This window comes from Podarcis liolepis (genome assembly GCF_965112155.1).
Source record: "Podarcis liolepis genome assembly, chromosome: 14".
Lineage (NCBI taxonomy): Eukaryota > Metazoa > Chordata > Lepidosauria > Squamata > Lacertidae > Podarcis > Podarcis liolepis.
In genome coordinates, this window is record NC_139569.1 from 18,574,429 (window position 1) to 18,590,016 (window position 15,588).

General features: G+C 42.7%; 1 protein-coding gene and 1 long non-coding RNA gene across 3 annotated transcripts in view; one reads left to right on the forward strand and one right to left on the reverse strand.

Annotated features, from left to right (window-relative positions):
- The window catches only part of RAB40C (RAB40C, member RAS oncogene family), a gene marked incomplete at its 5' end in the record, with an annotated part of 38,900 nt that extends 31,599 nt beyond the window's left edge, over positions 1 to 7,301 (reverse strand). For both annotated transcript variants that reach the window (XR_014518844.1, XM_083473872.1), the window contains one exon: positions 7,148 to 7,301. Coding sequence is in view for 1 of the 2 variants with exons in the window: in XM_083473872.1 (XP_083329998.1) it covers positions 7,148 to 7,301 (154 nt within the window). The remainder of the gene's footprint in view (positions 1 to 7,147) is intronic.
- LOC310692725 lies at positions 5,525 to 15,243 on the forward strand. The gene is made up of 4 exons (XR_014518858.1): positions 5,525 to 9,205; positions 9,295 to 11,111; positions 11,870 to 12,159; positions 15,154 to 15,243. It is a non-coding gene; the product is annotated as an uncharacterized lncRNA (long non-coding RNA).
- The last annotated feature ends 345 nt before the right edge of the window (positions 15,244 to 15,588 follow it).

The following is a 15,588-nucleotide window of genomic DNA, read 5'->3' on the forward strand; positions in this document are numbered from 1 at the left end:
CAAAGATGTGAAGATGGAGGAGGGAAATGGGAAAGAAGTGGGCAGAGATATTTTTCAGGCCTTAACATTTTTATTTGAGAAAGCTAAAAGCACTTTGCTCAGATATCTTCCTTACAGCATGTGGCTGGGGCAAGTAGCCTTACAGTCTGCTCGCCCACCATTCTTTGAAAGTGAACAGCAAAGGAGTACAATTTCTGTGGGGAGGAGAACATGTACAGGGTTTACCTTTGAACCTCAAACTGAGGCTGCAAAGGACAATACACATCAGTGTACTCTGGTATCTATGTAGCTTTCTGAAAAGAGTTTTACACTGCCTGCAAAAACCTCTTGCAAGTAGAATTTCACGCTTATCACTAGAAAGAAAAGTGTCATTAAAGAAAAGACATGTAGGAAAGCCGGATTATAGAAGTCTGAAGCTGACTGTAGATATCCACAGTCTTGAACACAAGAGATATTGAAACTGCAGTCCTACAAAATGCAGCATTTTCAAAGTTAGTGCCTAATAATAAAACCTGTCACATTACAACAATGCATTTAATTTTCTCTAATAGACAAGGTATGTCTATTATTCCTTTACTGGTTGCCCTCTTCAAGGATAAGTTTTATTTTAATTTCAACACAATTTTGTAGTCAGCTAAAGTAATATTAACATGGAAGAAAATGCATTTTAGAAACCTCTAGTTTCAATAATCCAGGTTCTTATATGTTTTATGCACAACAAATCAATACTAATAAAGAGGTAAGAACACTGTTATTTAATCCATTAACTCTGGGGCAGTGGGCATAACTAACCACTCTATTTCCCAAGACATTTAATATCTTCTGGATCAGTGTAAATATTTTTACATTTCCAAGGAATTACTGTGGGGGCTTGTCTCCTACTTAGGTCCAAGATGCTTGTGCACTGTCAGATTACTTTGGAATTCACAAGTTGACAGCAGATAAAAGCTTATTATAGTCTAGCAATTATGCTTTGGTGGAATCGTGGGAAATAAAAATGGTAGCTGCTCCCCCAGCTGTTTGGTGCACAGTTGCTTGCCCTCAGATAAGCTCACCAGGGCCACTCAAACCCAATATCAGTTCAGCTGAGATGTGCACTGGTATCCCCACATCATGGGTGGTAAAGCCATCACAATTAGATTCTGTTCATACCCTTGTATTATATGCAGAGGTTTGTTTAAAACAAAAAAATCACTAGATGACTGAAAATAACTGCACACTGAAAGAGTCATTATATGCCCCAAGGATTATAAAATATTTGCAGAAGTCAACAGCTTATCCTCATGTAGAGATAACTGCTTGCCCTTGAACCAATGGGCTACTCCTCAAATTAACCTCAGAGGACCACCTGAGGTTAAGCTAAATTCCCTTTATAGTGTTCTCATAGAACATTTGGAGTTAGCTTGAGTGTGATGGAGGAACGATAAAATGGAGAATTGGCTACATATTATTCTAAAGGAATGCTGCTTCTGAGTAAGAGGCCTTGACAGAATAGCACAAAGGTAGTAAAAAACAATTCAAGAGAACCAAGACACAGAAATCTGGTGTGAACTCCAGATTCTTTAGCTATTATGTGAAAACTATCCAAGCTAAACCATAGATAAACATTTCCTTGGAGAGACTGCTATTAGAATTGGAGAAGAACTGCCTTCGTATAAATATCCCCCAGGGTGGGTACAGCACAAAATTAAGCCACCAACTTATAGACAAAAACAGAAAGAAACAGAACAAAGCTTATAAAAAAAACAAAAACAAAAGGGAGCTGAAGCAAACACAAAGAAAACTTTAAAACGCCCAACTAAGAAAATTCGAACACTGGTGTCTGCCATGCTTGTACAGTGATACTTTGGGTTATATACGCTTCAGGTTACAGACTCTGCTAACCCAGAAATAGTGCTTCAGGTTAAGAACTTTGCTTCAGGTTGAGAACAGAAATCGTGCTCCGGCGGCGTGGCAGCAGGCACCCAATAGCTAAAGTGGTGCTTCAGGTTAAGAACAGTTTCAGGTTAAGTACAGACCTCCGGAACGAATTAAGTACTTAACCCGAGGTACCACTGTATAGTGATGTGCCACCACAGAGAACACTTCCCCTAACAATGGAATGCAAAGAAAAGCTTCCTCTGTTGCTCTTAAGGCATAGGCAGATTAATACAGGGAGAGGTGTTCCTTCAGGTATTTGGATCCCAAACTGTTACTTGGCTTAGAAGAGTGGGCAGCCAAAGAAATTCTTCCAGACTTGGTGTAGAACACCACCATCCAATTGTTAAAAGCTTTTAGTAGTGTGCCCTATGATGTTCCACTGAATCCCTGTTGATTCATTTTGCCCCTATTTAAAAATCTAGACAACATGGCTTTATTTACATTCTTTTGTCCCATCTCATCACGTGTTAAAGTGTCAAAATATCCTTGGTATTAGCTTCATAAAAGGGTGTCTAAAAAGACAAAATGACACTTCTTCAAAGCACCCAAAGGGTAAATATTAGCCTGCCTGCCTACTCATGTATCTAAAGTGTTTTTAAAAAGTATTTATCATATTAATGGGGTACTGCTTACAAAAGGGAAAGGCAGGAGGGGGAATGAAGGGAAAAAACCAGCTTCAAGAGGCAGCAGCTGATTGTTGGAACTTTGTCCGATGAACTTGGAATGAATCTCCTGCTTTACCTGCCTTCCATTTTAAAACCTTGAATTTATAAAGGCCAGGAAAAATATTTTAAACCACTGGGTTAGCCCTGCAAGTTACCAATAAGGGCTTGGAGAATGATATTCTTTCATCTGAGCTTGCATGAGTAATTTATTCATCATATAAGGCCCACACCTTCAGGAGAGGGAGCCTTCTCAGACATGATGCCTCTGACATGAAATGCCCTCTTTATCTTTTGTTTTTAAGTAATAAATTGATCTCTGCAAGTTACATGCTTACACATAAAGAGGGGATGGGGAAATTCAACAGGGTCAAAACTAAGAAACAAGAAAAGAACAGTTAACCTTCAATACTCATGACCCCCCACTGATTATTCTAAACTTTTTAGAAGGTAGGATCATTTTTTCACAACTGAGGATAACTGTTTCAAACTTCAACATGTCAACACAATATTAAACTTAGTTGCACTGATATAGCTCATGTTCCCCCAGAGCTGCATTAAACACAGGATAAATGGCCTTCTCTGAGTTTACCAGATCCTGAAGGCTTAAAAACTATTTACACTGCATTCTCACATAAAGGGATTTTAGGGGGAGCAACGATCAAGGCAACAGAATCCACAAATCAGACCACTTGAACAACTCTGGAATAGTTTATCTACATTTACTCTGGAATACATTAATTTACATGTACCGATACAGGAAGAACAGAATCACGATTTATGTAATCACACTTTAACCATTCTGATTTGGGATATACCACAGCTCAGTTGTGGAGCACATGCTTTGTATGCAGTAGGCCTCAGTTCAATCCCTAGTATCTCCAGGTAGGGCTGGGGAAGACCCTCGTATAAAATTACAGAGAGTAGCTGCCAGTCAGTGTAGACAATGGCGAGCAAGATTCTCCAATGGCCTAAGAGGAAAAAGCAGCTTGCTATGTTCCTGGAACAGCAGCTAACACTGAAGCATTTTGGAGCCTGCAAATGTGAAAGCACAATAGATGCATTTCTTTAACCTGGTCTTTGACACCATATCTATATAATGTATGTATGTACCCCCAAACATTTTTTTATATAAAAAAGCACTGTATGTATGATTGCATTTGTTTTAAACTGAACCCACTCTGGGAGACTGAGATGAAGAATAGGTAAGAAACTGAATAAATAAATAAATAATAATAATAATAATAATAATAAGCTCTGTGTTTCCTTGCAAATACTTAGTGATTGGTCATGCAGCTGCACTGCCATTTGTGGCTGTTGTCAATCAACAGAGAGAGGAGGAAGATGGTTTTATAGTACTCATTCCTTCACCATGCACACTGAATAGAAACAATAGGACGTATCATCAGGTGTATGATAAGGACAAGCACCTAACATAAGTAGCTGGATAACAAATAGAGTTCAAACGTGAAGGTTTATGATACATCATGTTGCTCCTCCTCACAACCCAACTACCGGTACTTGCAATTGAAAGACACATTTGCAATGGTTCACTAGAATAGTTTTGCAGACATCAACTGGAAGACCTTCATTAAGAGGAGCTGGCTGTTAATGGAATGAGATTTACATATGAACCATTTAGTCTATGCCCTTTAGACATCTGATCCAAATAGGAGGTAATACTTGCACACTGCTGGGAGGGAGGGAGAGGGAGAGGAGGAGGAGAAGGGGGAGGTCGGAGGGATCAAGTTTTGTATTCCTCTGCAATAACTTTCTAGGCCTTCATGAAATGTCAAAACTAATGTAGATGCTCTAGTGCCAAGTGATGCAAGTCAAGTGTTGCAATATTTCTTCTCCAAATTACAGCAATACTTGCAAAAGAGCAACAGCTTTTACAAAACTGATGGTATCAACATTATGATGAGCAATTTCATGTAGCAGGCCTCAGCTGATTCTTAAGCAACGGCCTCTAGAATTGGTTCGGGTCTGGGTGGTTTAATGTTGTAAATAAAATTGCATTAAAGGCGAGGAATGGACAGCACGACAGAACATCTGTTTAAATAGAATGTGTTCAGATATTTCTAGGTTTTGGACAAGAGCCTTGGTATGTTTAAATTTTGTACTTCGGGTGCAGCATTACTGCTGCCAGTTCAAAAACCTAGCAGCAATGACCACAGATAAAGGCTAACTGCAAAGTAAATAGCAGCTATGAACATAAGAAGAGCCCTGCTGGATCAAACTAAAGCCCTGTCCAGTGCAGAATCCCGTTTCCCACAGTAATTGAGCACATGCCTATCAAAAACTCATGAGTAAGACACAAGGATAAAAAGCCTTCTCCTGCTGCTTTTCCCAGTGGCTGGTAAGAGCTAGGGAACCTCTGATTCTGGAAGTAGCATATAGCCATCATGACTAGCATTATCCTCCATTAATTTGTCTAATCCTTTTAAAAACCCTTCTAAGTTGGTGGTTATCACATCTGAAAGAACTTAAGTATCCTGATAAAGGTAAAGGTACCCCTGACCATTAGGTTCAGTTGCGGACGACTCGGGGGTTGCGCGCTCATCTCGCTCTATAGGCCAAGGGAGCCGGCATTTATCTGCAGACAGCTTCGGGGTTGATACCAGAGCCAAAATGTGTTTCAGTTTCAACAGAGGATAAGAAAGGAGCAAGTACAAAGGTTGTACTGACACCTTTTATTTTGGAAGCCTGCATAAATGATTTTGTTCTGAAAGGCTTTTGACCTTCCAGAATGTTAAGACTGCTGCTGTTCCATTTCAGATCTTTAAGTTCTTGCCTAAGGAAAAGGTAAAGGGACCCCTGACTGTAAAGTCCAGTCATGGACGACTCTGGGGTTGCGGCACTCATCTCGCTTTACTGGCTTGGCCACACGACACGGAAAAACTGTCTGTGGACAAAGTTCTTGCCTAGACTGCTGTAATTAGTTTTTTTTTTTAGTTGATTCTGATTTTGTAAGATCTACATAAAATGCTATTCTGAAGCGTCACTAGAGGTTTTTACTTAGATGTGATCTATATTTGAGAAATAACATGTCATTTACGCTCCCTAAATAAGTTTTTTGTCAGTGGCATCAAGTATTTTGTTCATTCCCCAGCTGACTCCTGAACACAGCTCTACATAGTCGTGCCTCTTCTCATGCAACCACTTCTACCTACAGAGCTAAAGCAGCCACTGGAACAGTACATTTTTGTGGCCAGCAAGGACTCTGAGCAGCTGGAAGTCAAACCGTCACCAGATTAAAACATGTGATGACAGTAGGCTGGCTAGTTAAAACCTAGGTCTGTCCTAGTCACCTCTAGTATTGGATAATCCTCCCCCCCCCCGCCCCCAGCAAAGCAGGTACATGCATGAGAGGTGTCAACTACTCCTGATGCCTACTTCCCCAATTTTCTGACCTGTCCTTTTCAGTTATTTTTCTCTTCAGCTAAGCTCACAATATTAGAAGTGAGCTTGGCAAGTGGAACACATTGGGGGAGGGGCAGTGAAGAAGAGATTCTAGGAGGTAGCAAGAACAGAAAGCACAGAATAGTCAGCTTTCTGTAAACCCATTTTACTAAAACATGAGACATCCCTACTCCTTGGGGGCAGCCCCATTTAAGCAGGTCTGCTTCCACACTGTATACTTTGAGCTTCACATACAGTTGCTTTCAGTGTAGGTGTCATGTGCCAAGTGCTGAAGCCCTGGGAGTAGAGCTGGTGCGGATGCTTCCTTTCTGCTGTCAAGCCCCCCAGGCAGTCATTCAGAGTTTAAGATGGCTAGAGCTCTGACAGACTGAAAAATCACTACAGGACACAGTCACTGCCAGGCAGAGTTACATGTTAACTACCATCCAAAGAAGCAGAAGAATATACAGGAATGCTACATCTTGTCTCTTAAGTTAACTGTTAATGGCTTGTGAGGCTTTAAAAATTCTTAAGACGTTATGCAAAAGAGTCAGATTTAGATATGTACTCCTCCTGCTCAAGTCAGAAATGGTATGAATTTTGAGCTAACTAACTTGTTCCATGGCACACACTTTAAAATGTAATCAGGTTTTAAACTGGATCTCCAACCATTGTCCTACAGAGTACGGTTTGATTCTCTTTCCCACCACCTGAAGTCTGAACAACACAAAGTGCTGTGTGCTTCTGAGCCACCTTTTTAACACTGCAGGATTTGCAATTCTAAGTCAACACTTCAAAGTACACCGAAACAGTAATCGAATCATTTCCCACAGCACAACACTGGGAGGTAGATTTGCAAGGCGATTTCAGAAACCAAGTCACAACCTTCACATTAATGTGACACTGCTGATTTGAACTTTTCCAACACACATACCCTAAAATACAACACCACACCAAGATCCAGCAAAGCAAATAACATGAAAGATCTAGGCTAGTTAGGTTTTTAAAAATTATTATTCTAGCTATTTTATGCAAAGCGTTATTTTTCAGGTTATGGAGACCAAACTGCATAAACAACAAGACAATACTACATCCTACAAATGAGGAATACACCCCAATTAATGCAAGATATTGGCTAGAGTGCTTTTATTAAGATTGCTTACCATTACTGTATGCGTAAGGCGATTCAGATGCTCCATCTTGAAGGCTCTCCAGGATTTCTCCTTTGCCGACATCACTGTCACCAACCAACAAGAACTTGAGCAGATAATCATAGCTCTTCACAGGGCTGCCCTGGGTTCCCATTCTCCCTCTCATTAGTGAAGAGGTAGAATCCGCATACTAAACACACAGCCAGACTGAAAGATGCACACGATACCAAACTTTCAGAGGCAATCTTGGGAGAATTAGTGTAATTCTGTCCTTCCACAGGCAGGCACAAAGCAGAGATGAATGATTCTTCTCACAGCAGGCTCTCCATCTTTTGTGAATAATCTTCTGTCAAAATGTGCTGGGTCCTGAAAGGAAAGGTGGGGTGGGGAAAGATGGCCTACTTACTTTGTTTCCATTTCATACTCCTGAACTACCAGGCAGAAAATACACAGTTCAAAATTTTCTGAGCTGCCAAACACCAACATAAGTGCAATGGCCGTACTATTTCTCCTCAAACACACCCAATTTGAGGGGTGAGGAGGTGGCCAGCACCTGTACAAAACCCCTTATTGGTGATGGATTCACATAGCATGAAAGGGGTTGCCTCTGATATATACTGTGCAATGAAACCTACTGGGTATAGCAGGCTTCTCTAACCACGTGACCTCTAGATGTTGTTGGATTACAACTCCCATCATTCCTGACTACTGCCCACATTGGCTGGGGTTGAAGGGAGATGGTGTTTAAAACATCTGAAGGTTACTAAAGCTGGGGGAGATTGGGGTACAAGTATAGCCACTCACTGGTAAAGCAAGAGATTGAGCCAGGAAAAATAGTTTGAGTTCCTCTTCAATATCTAACTGCAATTTGTATACACAGAAACACACAGCTGATCTTAAGCTTCCTACACTTTTTTCAGTGTCTTTTCTAGTCCATACGCTGACATCTCAAGAATCCTGACAAGATTACACATATTAAGAAAGAAATCAGGTCTGTTAGATTTAACTTCCCAGATCATTGATGGGCAATTAGAATTCGTAAGACACTCTTGTAATATCCATATTTTCATTCCATTGTCAATTTCCCAACTCCTGTCTCTTGGAAACATAATACTCTTTCTTCCTTGTAATCCATTCATAGTACCCACTTAAGTTAGAGCAAGATGCTTCCCAAAGAAGTGGATTATAAAGGGGTAAACAGTCTGTATTAATCAGATTACACCAATACACTCTAGTGACCTGTTTTTGTAACATGGTAAACTTGTTAATTGTTCTCAGAGTTTCTGTATAGGCTTGCAAATTGTAAGATTATATTCCATGTCAGACATTGGAGAAATGGGAGGTAGTTTAACATTAAATTAACAAGGGTGTGAACTTCTATGTATCATGCAAGGGAGGGGTCCAAAAAAATAGGGAAGGAGGAAGGCACACACACACCAAGGTATAGACAAAAGCACAAAGCCACAGAGATTGGAAAGTGTGCAAAGAAAGGAGTGCCGCACCAAAGCTGAAGTCCAGGACACCAGACTACAGAACAGAAGACATATCTGAGTCTACAAGAGGAAGTATGGGGTAGTAAAGGATGTGGAACTAAGAGCTGATGGAAGAGGAGATTGTGGCAGCATACTATTCTTTGAACCCCTGTTATTGATCAGGAAAAGGGTGCCTAAAGAACAGGTTTCCCCCTTCCTGCAATATCTTATGTATATTTATGGGCAAGCTGAGAATTCTGTTCTGTGCTGGTACGGGTAGTACTAATCTAGTGGCCCAGTGAAAAATAACAAGATTTTGACAAGAGGGCAGGGACATCCAGATAAGGGTCTAAAGGATGGTAATTACAGAAACTAGATTAAACGGTGCCTCACCAAAGGGTCAACACAAGCAACAGAAACAAGTGTGGGGAATAGGGGATTTAATAAAAATATTTAATATCTGAATAGTGCTTTCAAGCATGCAAAGTGCTTCATGTACTTTATATAGTTTTAATCCTTACAACAATCCCCAAAGGTATGTTAAGTGTTATAAACCTCCATAATGCAGGTGGAGTAGGGGAAGCTAGGAGGCAAAACAGTGCCATGCTGATCAAAGGCCACTTAGCAAGTTTATGACAGAGGCAAGATTCAAACCAAGGACTTAACTCATGGCTCAGCCTCTTACAGTACAATTCTAACTGGCTACTCAGTTCTACTGAATTCAATGGGGCTTACTCCCAGTGGGTTTAAGAATCACAGCATTGGCCATTATACTACCCCACACCACTTTTCTGGGGTTCCTATATCTTTCTCTCTCCAAGAGCATTCACACACCCATTTCCACTGCTTGACAGCTGTTAACATCAAGCAATGACTTGCACCTCTGAGGCAGCCAACCCAGCTTCTGTAACCACAAAACAGAACTTTCCCTCTCTCCTCCCATTATCTAGCGTACGTCAACTCTTTTTTTTTAAGGCAGAAGACTCTTGCAGTAAAGATAAACAGATTTAGCGCTTATGCACAATCCACTGGGCTCAGTTTGGGGAGGAAGAAAGAAAAGAAGCATTTCATGACTTCCTCACAAGTGACCGTTTGCACTTTCAGCAACCCCTGCAAATCAAATCAAGCCATAAACATTCTGCATGCAGGAGAAGTAAAGATAAAGCAGCCTTGTAAAAATTACTAGCCTACTATTTTGTTTTTCTTGCCCACTCAGGGTTGGCAAAGGAGGGACACAGACCTGGGGACAGAGAAGGGGACTTACTTCCTATAACACACCTCTTAGTTTCTATGCTGGGTGCTTTCCCATCTCTTCTCCACCAACTCTGCTCACTTGAGTAGGGCTCCCCAGCACACAATTGCCAGCCACCTATGGCTACCAGGCTAGTTCTTAAATACAAGGGCAAGATAAATAACGCCAGAGCAACAAATAAGGCACCACCATCCCTCCCAGAGGAGGAGGAGGAGGAGGAAGGGGGCACATGCGCCAGTCAAGCGTGCCAAGTTCAGAGGTGTGTGGTTCTACTGAAAGAAACAAACAAGTCAACACATAGGAAGGTAGCGCACGCCCTTCCCTTCCAGAGAAGTATGAGTGTGCACGTGTGGATCCCCCTCGACGCGTGTCAAGGGTGCCAAGTTGTTGCTGGGTTTTTTTTAAGGAAGAAAGAATACGTGTGCGTGAGTGAGTGAGAGAGAGGTTATGAAGAAGAGAACCACTATAGAAAACAAACACTTTTGGAGACCATTACGGAGGAAGCAGGCCTCAAAAAACTGAGCCGGGCGGGGGGGTGTTCAATGCGGTGGAGGGGCTGGGCGCCAGGAGGGACACGGCAGTCCTCCGAGGTGTGGTTATGCCGGGGAGCGGGAACAAAACATAACCCCCCCGCTCGAAATAGGGGCGTCGTCGTCCTTCTGAGGTAAAATTCTGAGGCGGGAGGAAGCGAGCGAAGGAGGCCCAGGACGGCCGCCTTCGCCGCTCCGGACACTCACCTTCTTCCTTCGGTTGTCCCGCCGCTGAAGGGACTCGCCTCAGGTTGCGTCTCCAACGACGAACGTCGCCACCGCCGCCGCCACTGCTGTTTCCACCTCCTTTCAAGCTCGGGACAAGAAGACAAGCGCCACAGGCCTCCCCCTCACGGTCCGCCCGCCTAGCGACACTGCCGGCACACCATAGGCTCTCCCGTACGTCAGTCCGCCTTCTTCCCTATTATATAGGCTTCCTTCTTCCCGCCCCGTCAAGTTGGCGCGGCCTATCATGAGGGGGCATCCGAAAAAGCCTCCTCTCACTTTGCCTTCGAGACCTTTAACGCGAGGAGGGGAAAAACCCCATAAACGACTACACGTCCCGGCACGCAACGCGCCTGCTCTGTTCACTGACGGCAGCGGCCGAGTTAGCGCAAAGCGCACTGGGAGTTGTGGTGCCGGCGCGTGAGGGAAAGGACGCGCGGCTCAGCTGCCTACTCTGCCTGGCTTGGGATTTGGCTATACTCTGTCAGAGACAGAGAGTGAGTGAGAGTTTATATGCGAGGACGAACCGTGTTTTATAGGGAATAGAAATAAGATTGGGCACTTTAAAAGACTAACGAGATCCATTGCGGCATTGGTTTCTTGGAAGTGCAGAGCTCTCGTCATCAGTAATGAAGCATTTCCTCATTTATTATTATTATATTTACTAGGCAGCCGACGGGGTGCACAAAAGCTTATGACACACTGTGGTGGCGATCCGTCCTACCATGGTTGCCTGCCTGGGAGAAAGCCCCATTGAATCCAGTGGGGCTTACTTCTGAGGAAACGTGTAAAGACAGTGCAGCTGTGTGAATTCTTTAAGGTCCCACCCAACTTCCGGTGCTCCAAAGTAAACTACATTATTCTATTTATGTGCAGTAGGGTTTATTCATAGGATTGCAGCAGCCTGCCAGTGCAGATCAACTCTATGCATGTTGACTTAGGTGCAAGTCCCACTGATCAATGGGGCCAATTTTCAGGGAGACGCTCCACTGAGCTTACTTCCCAGTAACTGTGCATAATATTTGACAAATCAAGCTTCCCCCCCACTTTTAATTGCAGCAGACTGCCACTGCTACCCCTCTGGAATTCATTCCAAGCAGTGCCCCAGCTGGTCAATCAATTATATTTCAAAGCATTAGGTGAATCACTCTCCTAAATAAATAACGCTGATGGCTTGTTATTTTTATTATTTGCTTTTATCTTATACTTATTGCACATCAAAAAACTGAAAGAACTGTTTGGTTTTTTTTAAAAGGTAGAATCAAAAGGAGGTGGGAATAGATTACATGCAGCCCTGGACTCTCAAGATGAGCAGAGACCCTCATTTACGGTTTGCAACAACACCGCCTGGACAAGAGATGATTATTACAGCAGGGGAGATTCCCCAGTTGGGTTGCCAGATGTCCCTTATTTCAAAAGCCATCCTTCATGTAAAAAGGATTGTCCTTTATTGCAGCTCATCCAAGGGCTCAACAGACACAATAGAGGGGATCCTTGTTTCGCATTGCACAGCTCCATGGAACATCAGAGATATCATAAGCTGAGGTTAGAAAGGCTTTGATAACAATTTATCCCTTAATTCTATTAAGTGTTGTTGGTTATTTGTTTACAACATGTATATGCTTCCCCATAATCAGACTCCTTGTGCTGGCTTTCTGTGAAAAGAGTAAAATACAATCCAAACCTAATAAAAAAACCAAATGCAGCATGAACAACAAATTAGACAACAGAAACCGTTAAAAAAACAACACACAGCAAGACTGCCAAGCAGCACAAGCAGATCTTAAAAATGTCAGTGAAACAGGCTCCTCAGAAATCTTTTTAATTCTGTATTCGTTATGTTTCCATAATGTTATTGGGATGGTCATAGATAATCCCGCTTTCAATACTGCTTGCATCTGCAAAAGTTTGGGGGCTTCAGTTCTGATCAGTGCATATGCCATAACTGGAAATCCTGTAACTTTTTATACCACAAATCTGGTTTATTTTTGTCCCACAGGCTTCTGGATAGCAATAATATGGTATAGCATTAGGGAAGCATCACAGAACAAACTACAGTAGTACCTCGGGTTAAGAACTTAATTCGTTCCGGAGGTCCATTCTTAACCTGAATCACCACTTTAGCTAATGGGGCCTCCCACTGCCGCCATGCCGCCCCCCGTGATTTCTGTTCTCATCCTGAAGCAAAGTTCTTAACCCGAGGTACTATTTCTGGGTTAGCGGAGTCTGTAACCTGAAGTGTCTGTAACCTGTAGCATCTGTAACCCGAGGTACCACTGTAAAGCAGAATAAACCCATCATTTATGCACTATTGGGGTTACAAGAACATGTTGCAGAATACCCCTGCAATAAAACATCAATCTGGATAGGTCCATACCCTGCAAAACCTTAACATCTTTCAAGGCTGGTTAAGTATTACATTCAGGCAAGGTAGAGGGCAAAGGAAGGTATTGAGCAGGAAATTGAAAGTGTTATTTGACCTTAAAAAGGTAATCATTACCTTTGCACAGCAACAACATTCTACAGCGTAAGGATATTATTGCATGATTATTTTAAGGATATTATTCGTTGAGTAGGAGTAATCAAAATGTGGATGCGACATCCCTTGGAAGTAAACACAGCCAATTCCCTGAATAATAAAAGCGCAAAAAATGTCAAGTTGTCATTGGGTACCGTATTTTTTGCACCATAACACTCACTTTTTTCCTCCTAAAAAGTAAGGGGAAATGTCTGTGCGTGTTATGGAGGGAACGCCTACGGGTGGCATGCCTACGGATTTTCCTCCTCTAAAAACTATGTGCATGTTATGGTCGGGTGCGTGTTATAGAGCGAGAAATACGGTAATTTTTCTCCCTCTCTCATAACACTAGTACTTGTGGACATCCAATGAAACTGAATGTTGGAAGATTCAGGACAGACAAAAGAGAGTTAGAGAAATTCACTGAGGATAAGGAGGCTGTTTTTCCTCCCTCCTCTGTCAGAGACAGTATGCCTCTGAATACCAGTTGATGGGAATCACTAGTGAAGAGAGTGCTGTTGTGCTCAGGTCCTGCTTGTGGATTTCCCATGGGCATCTGGTTAGCCACTGTGAGAACAAGACGTTGGACTGGGTGGGCCATGGTCCTGATCCAGCAGGGCTCTTCCATTGCTCTGCTCCTTTTTGCATCTGGCCCCACCCATCCTTTGGGCCCCAGAAGGTTGTCCACAATGGAATGTGACCTTCAGACTGAAAATTGTCCTCACACCCCTCATCTACTATGTTGGCTGGCAGTGGCTCTAGTCTCTCCTGTTCTAGACTGGAGTTTGTCCCAGCTCTACTTGGAGATATCAACGCAGCTTGCATGCGCACTAGGTGCTCGCTGAGCTACAGCTCTTTCCTACAGAGACGCACACTTGCTCTCCCACCTTACCTGTCCCATCTGCAACATCCCCACGACTAGGGTTCTAATATGGCTTATTTGCACAGCATTCAATGTGCCTAGGCCAAAACAACATGGTTGATTATTAGACTATAGTAAGAAAATTGATCAAGTGGTGTTGTGTTTTGCTCATCCGGATTGGCATATGAATGTGAGCTCTCTGCATGGAGCATGTGGGCCAGACTGGGGAAAATATTATCCAGGCCAGCCCATACACTGATGCCCCAGCAGGGGCTTCAGTTTGTCTGGGAGGTCAGCTCTAGAGCTTAATTAGCATTGTGGTTAATCCATTCATGGCTTAGTCATGGCACATCTTTTTGTACTGATGAATTAGAAAAGGACCAAGTGCCCCCTGCTGGTTGGCGGTGGCACACTAACCTCATCCTAACCACAGACACTTACAAATAAGGATGTGCAAATCAGTCCGTTATGGCTTCTCTCTGTTTCTCCCCCAATTTTAAGTTCAGTCCTCCATACTGCCACATCAGTTTATGATTTTATCAGCATCTTAGAGCAGATTTATTCGAATCTGCACATTTTTGCAAAACACTTTCCCCTAATATAATGCATTTTGCAAGTTATTTTCACTAATACATGCATTTATGCACTTTCCCAGAGTATATGAATTTTTGCACACATTACTCAGCTGGGGAACTGCATTACAAAATCCTGGGAAGCGTGAATCTTGAAGAATGGCTATGTTTCAGTTTGCCTATTGTTTTGGAAAGTTCAAATCAAGTAGGTTTACCTTTAAATGTGAACTGAATTAAATTTATCCCCTAGCCCTACTTGGAAATATGTTCCATTGGATTCAGTGCTACTTAAATTCACAGTAAGGTTGCTTAGGATTGCAAGCTTTCACCCTGCCAATTGGGCAATTGTCAACAGTCCATCCTCCTTTGCTGTCTAAAATAACATTTGAAATTAATGACTCCTGGGAGAGGCATGCCTGTTAGTTTCAGTAGGTCTATTCTGAGTAGGACCAGCATTTTTATACAACCCAGTGATACAGCAGGGAACAGTGATGGGATTTGGGTTTTAAAATTTCAATTTCACCCTATGTGACACCAAAATTCGGTGTCCCCTGCCACTCATCTTCCGTTCTTTGTCATTGTTGCAGTGCCCCCTGCAGGACCCTCTTGGCTCAGCATCCAGTGCAAGTGAACTGGTCGCACTCCCTTAAATCTGCCTATGCAGTGAAGTGGCAAATATGACCAGGTGACGTGTGCACCTGCTTAGTCTGCCATGGGCAACTTCAAGGCACCTGAACCCCTCCCCTCTTATCTTTAAAGTCCGCCAGCTTGGACTGGACAGCCTTTCAAATACAGAATATTGTTAGGATATTTCCGTTCCACCTTAAAAGGGAGCAGGCTGTGAGTCACAGAGTCTGCGTATTTCCTGTTTTCACAGGATGTTTCTGTTGTGTCTTTGCTTTCGTTTTCTCTCTGTGTCGGAGACACTGACGCAGGCAGTCATGTCTTTCTTTGTTCTGATCAACGCTGAATAAAACTTGTAAATAATGCTCTCCTGAGTGCGACTTTTGCTGTGCATTATC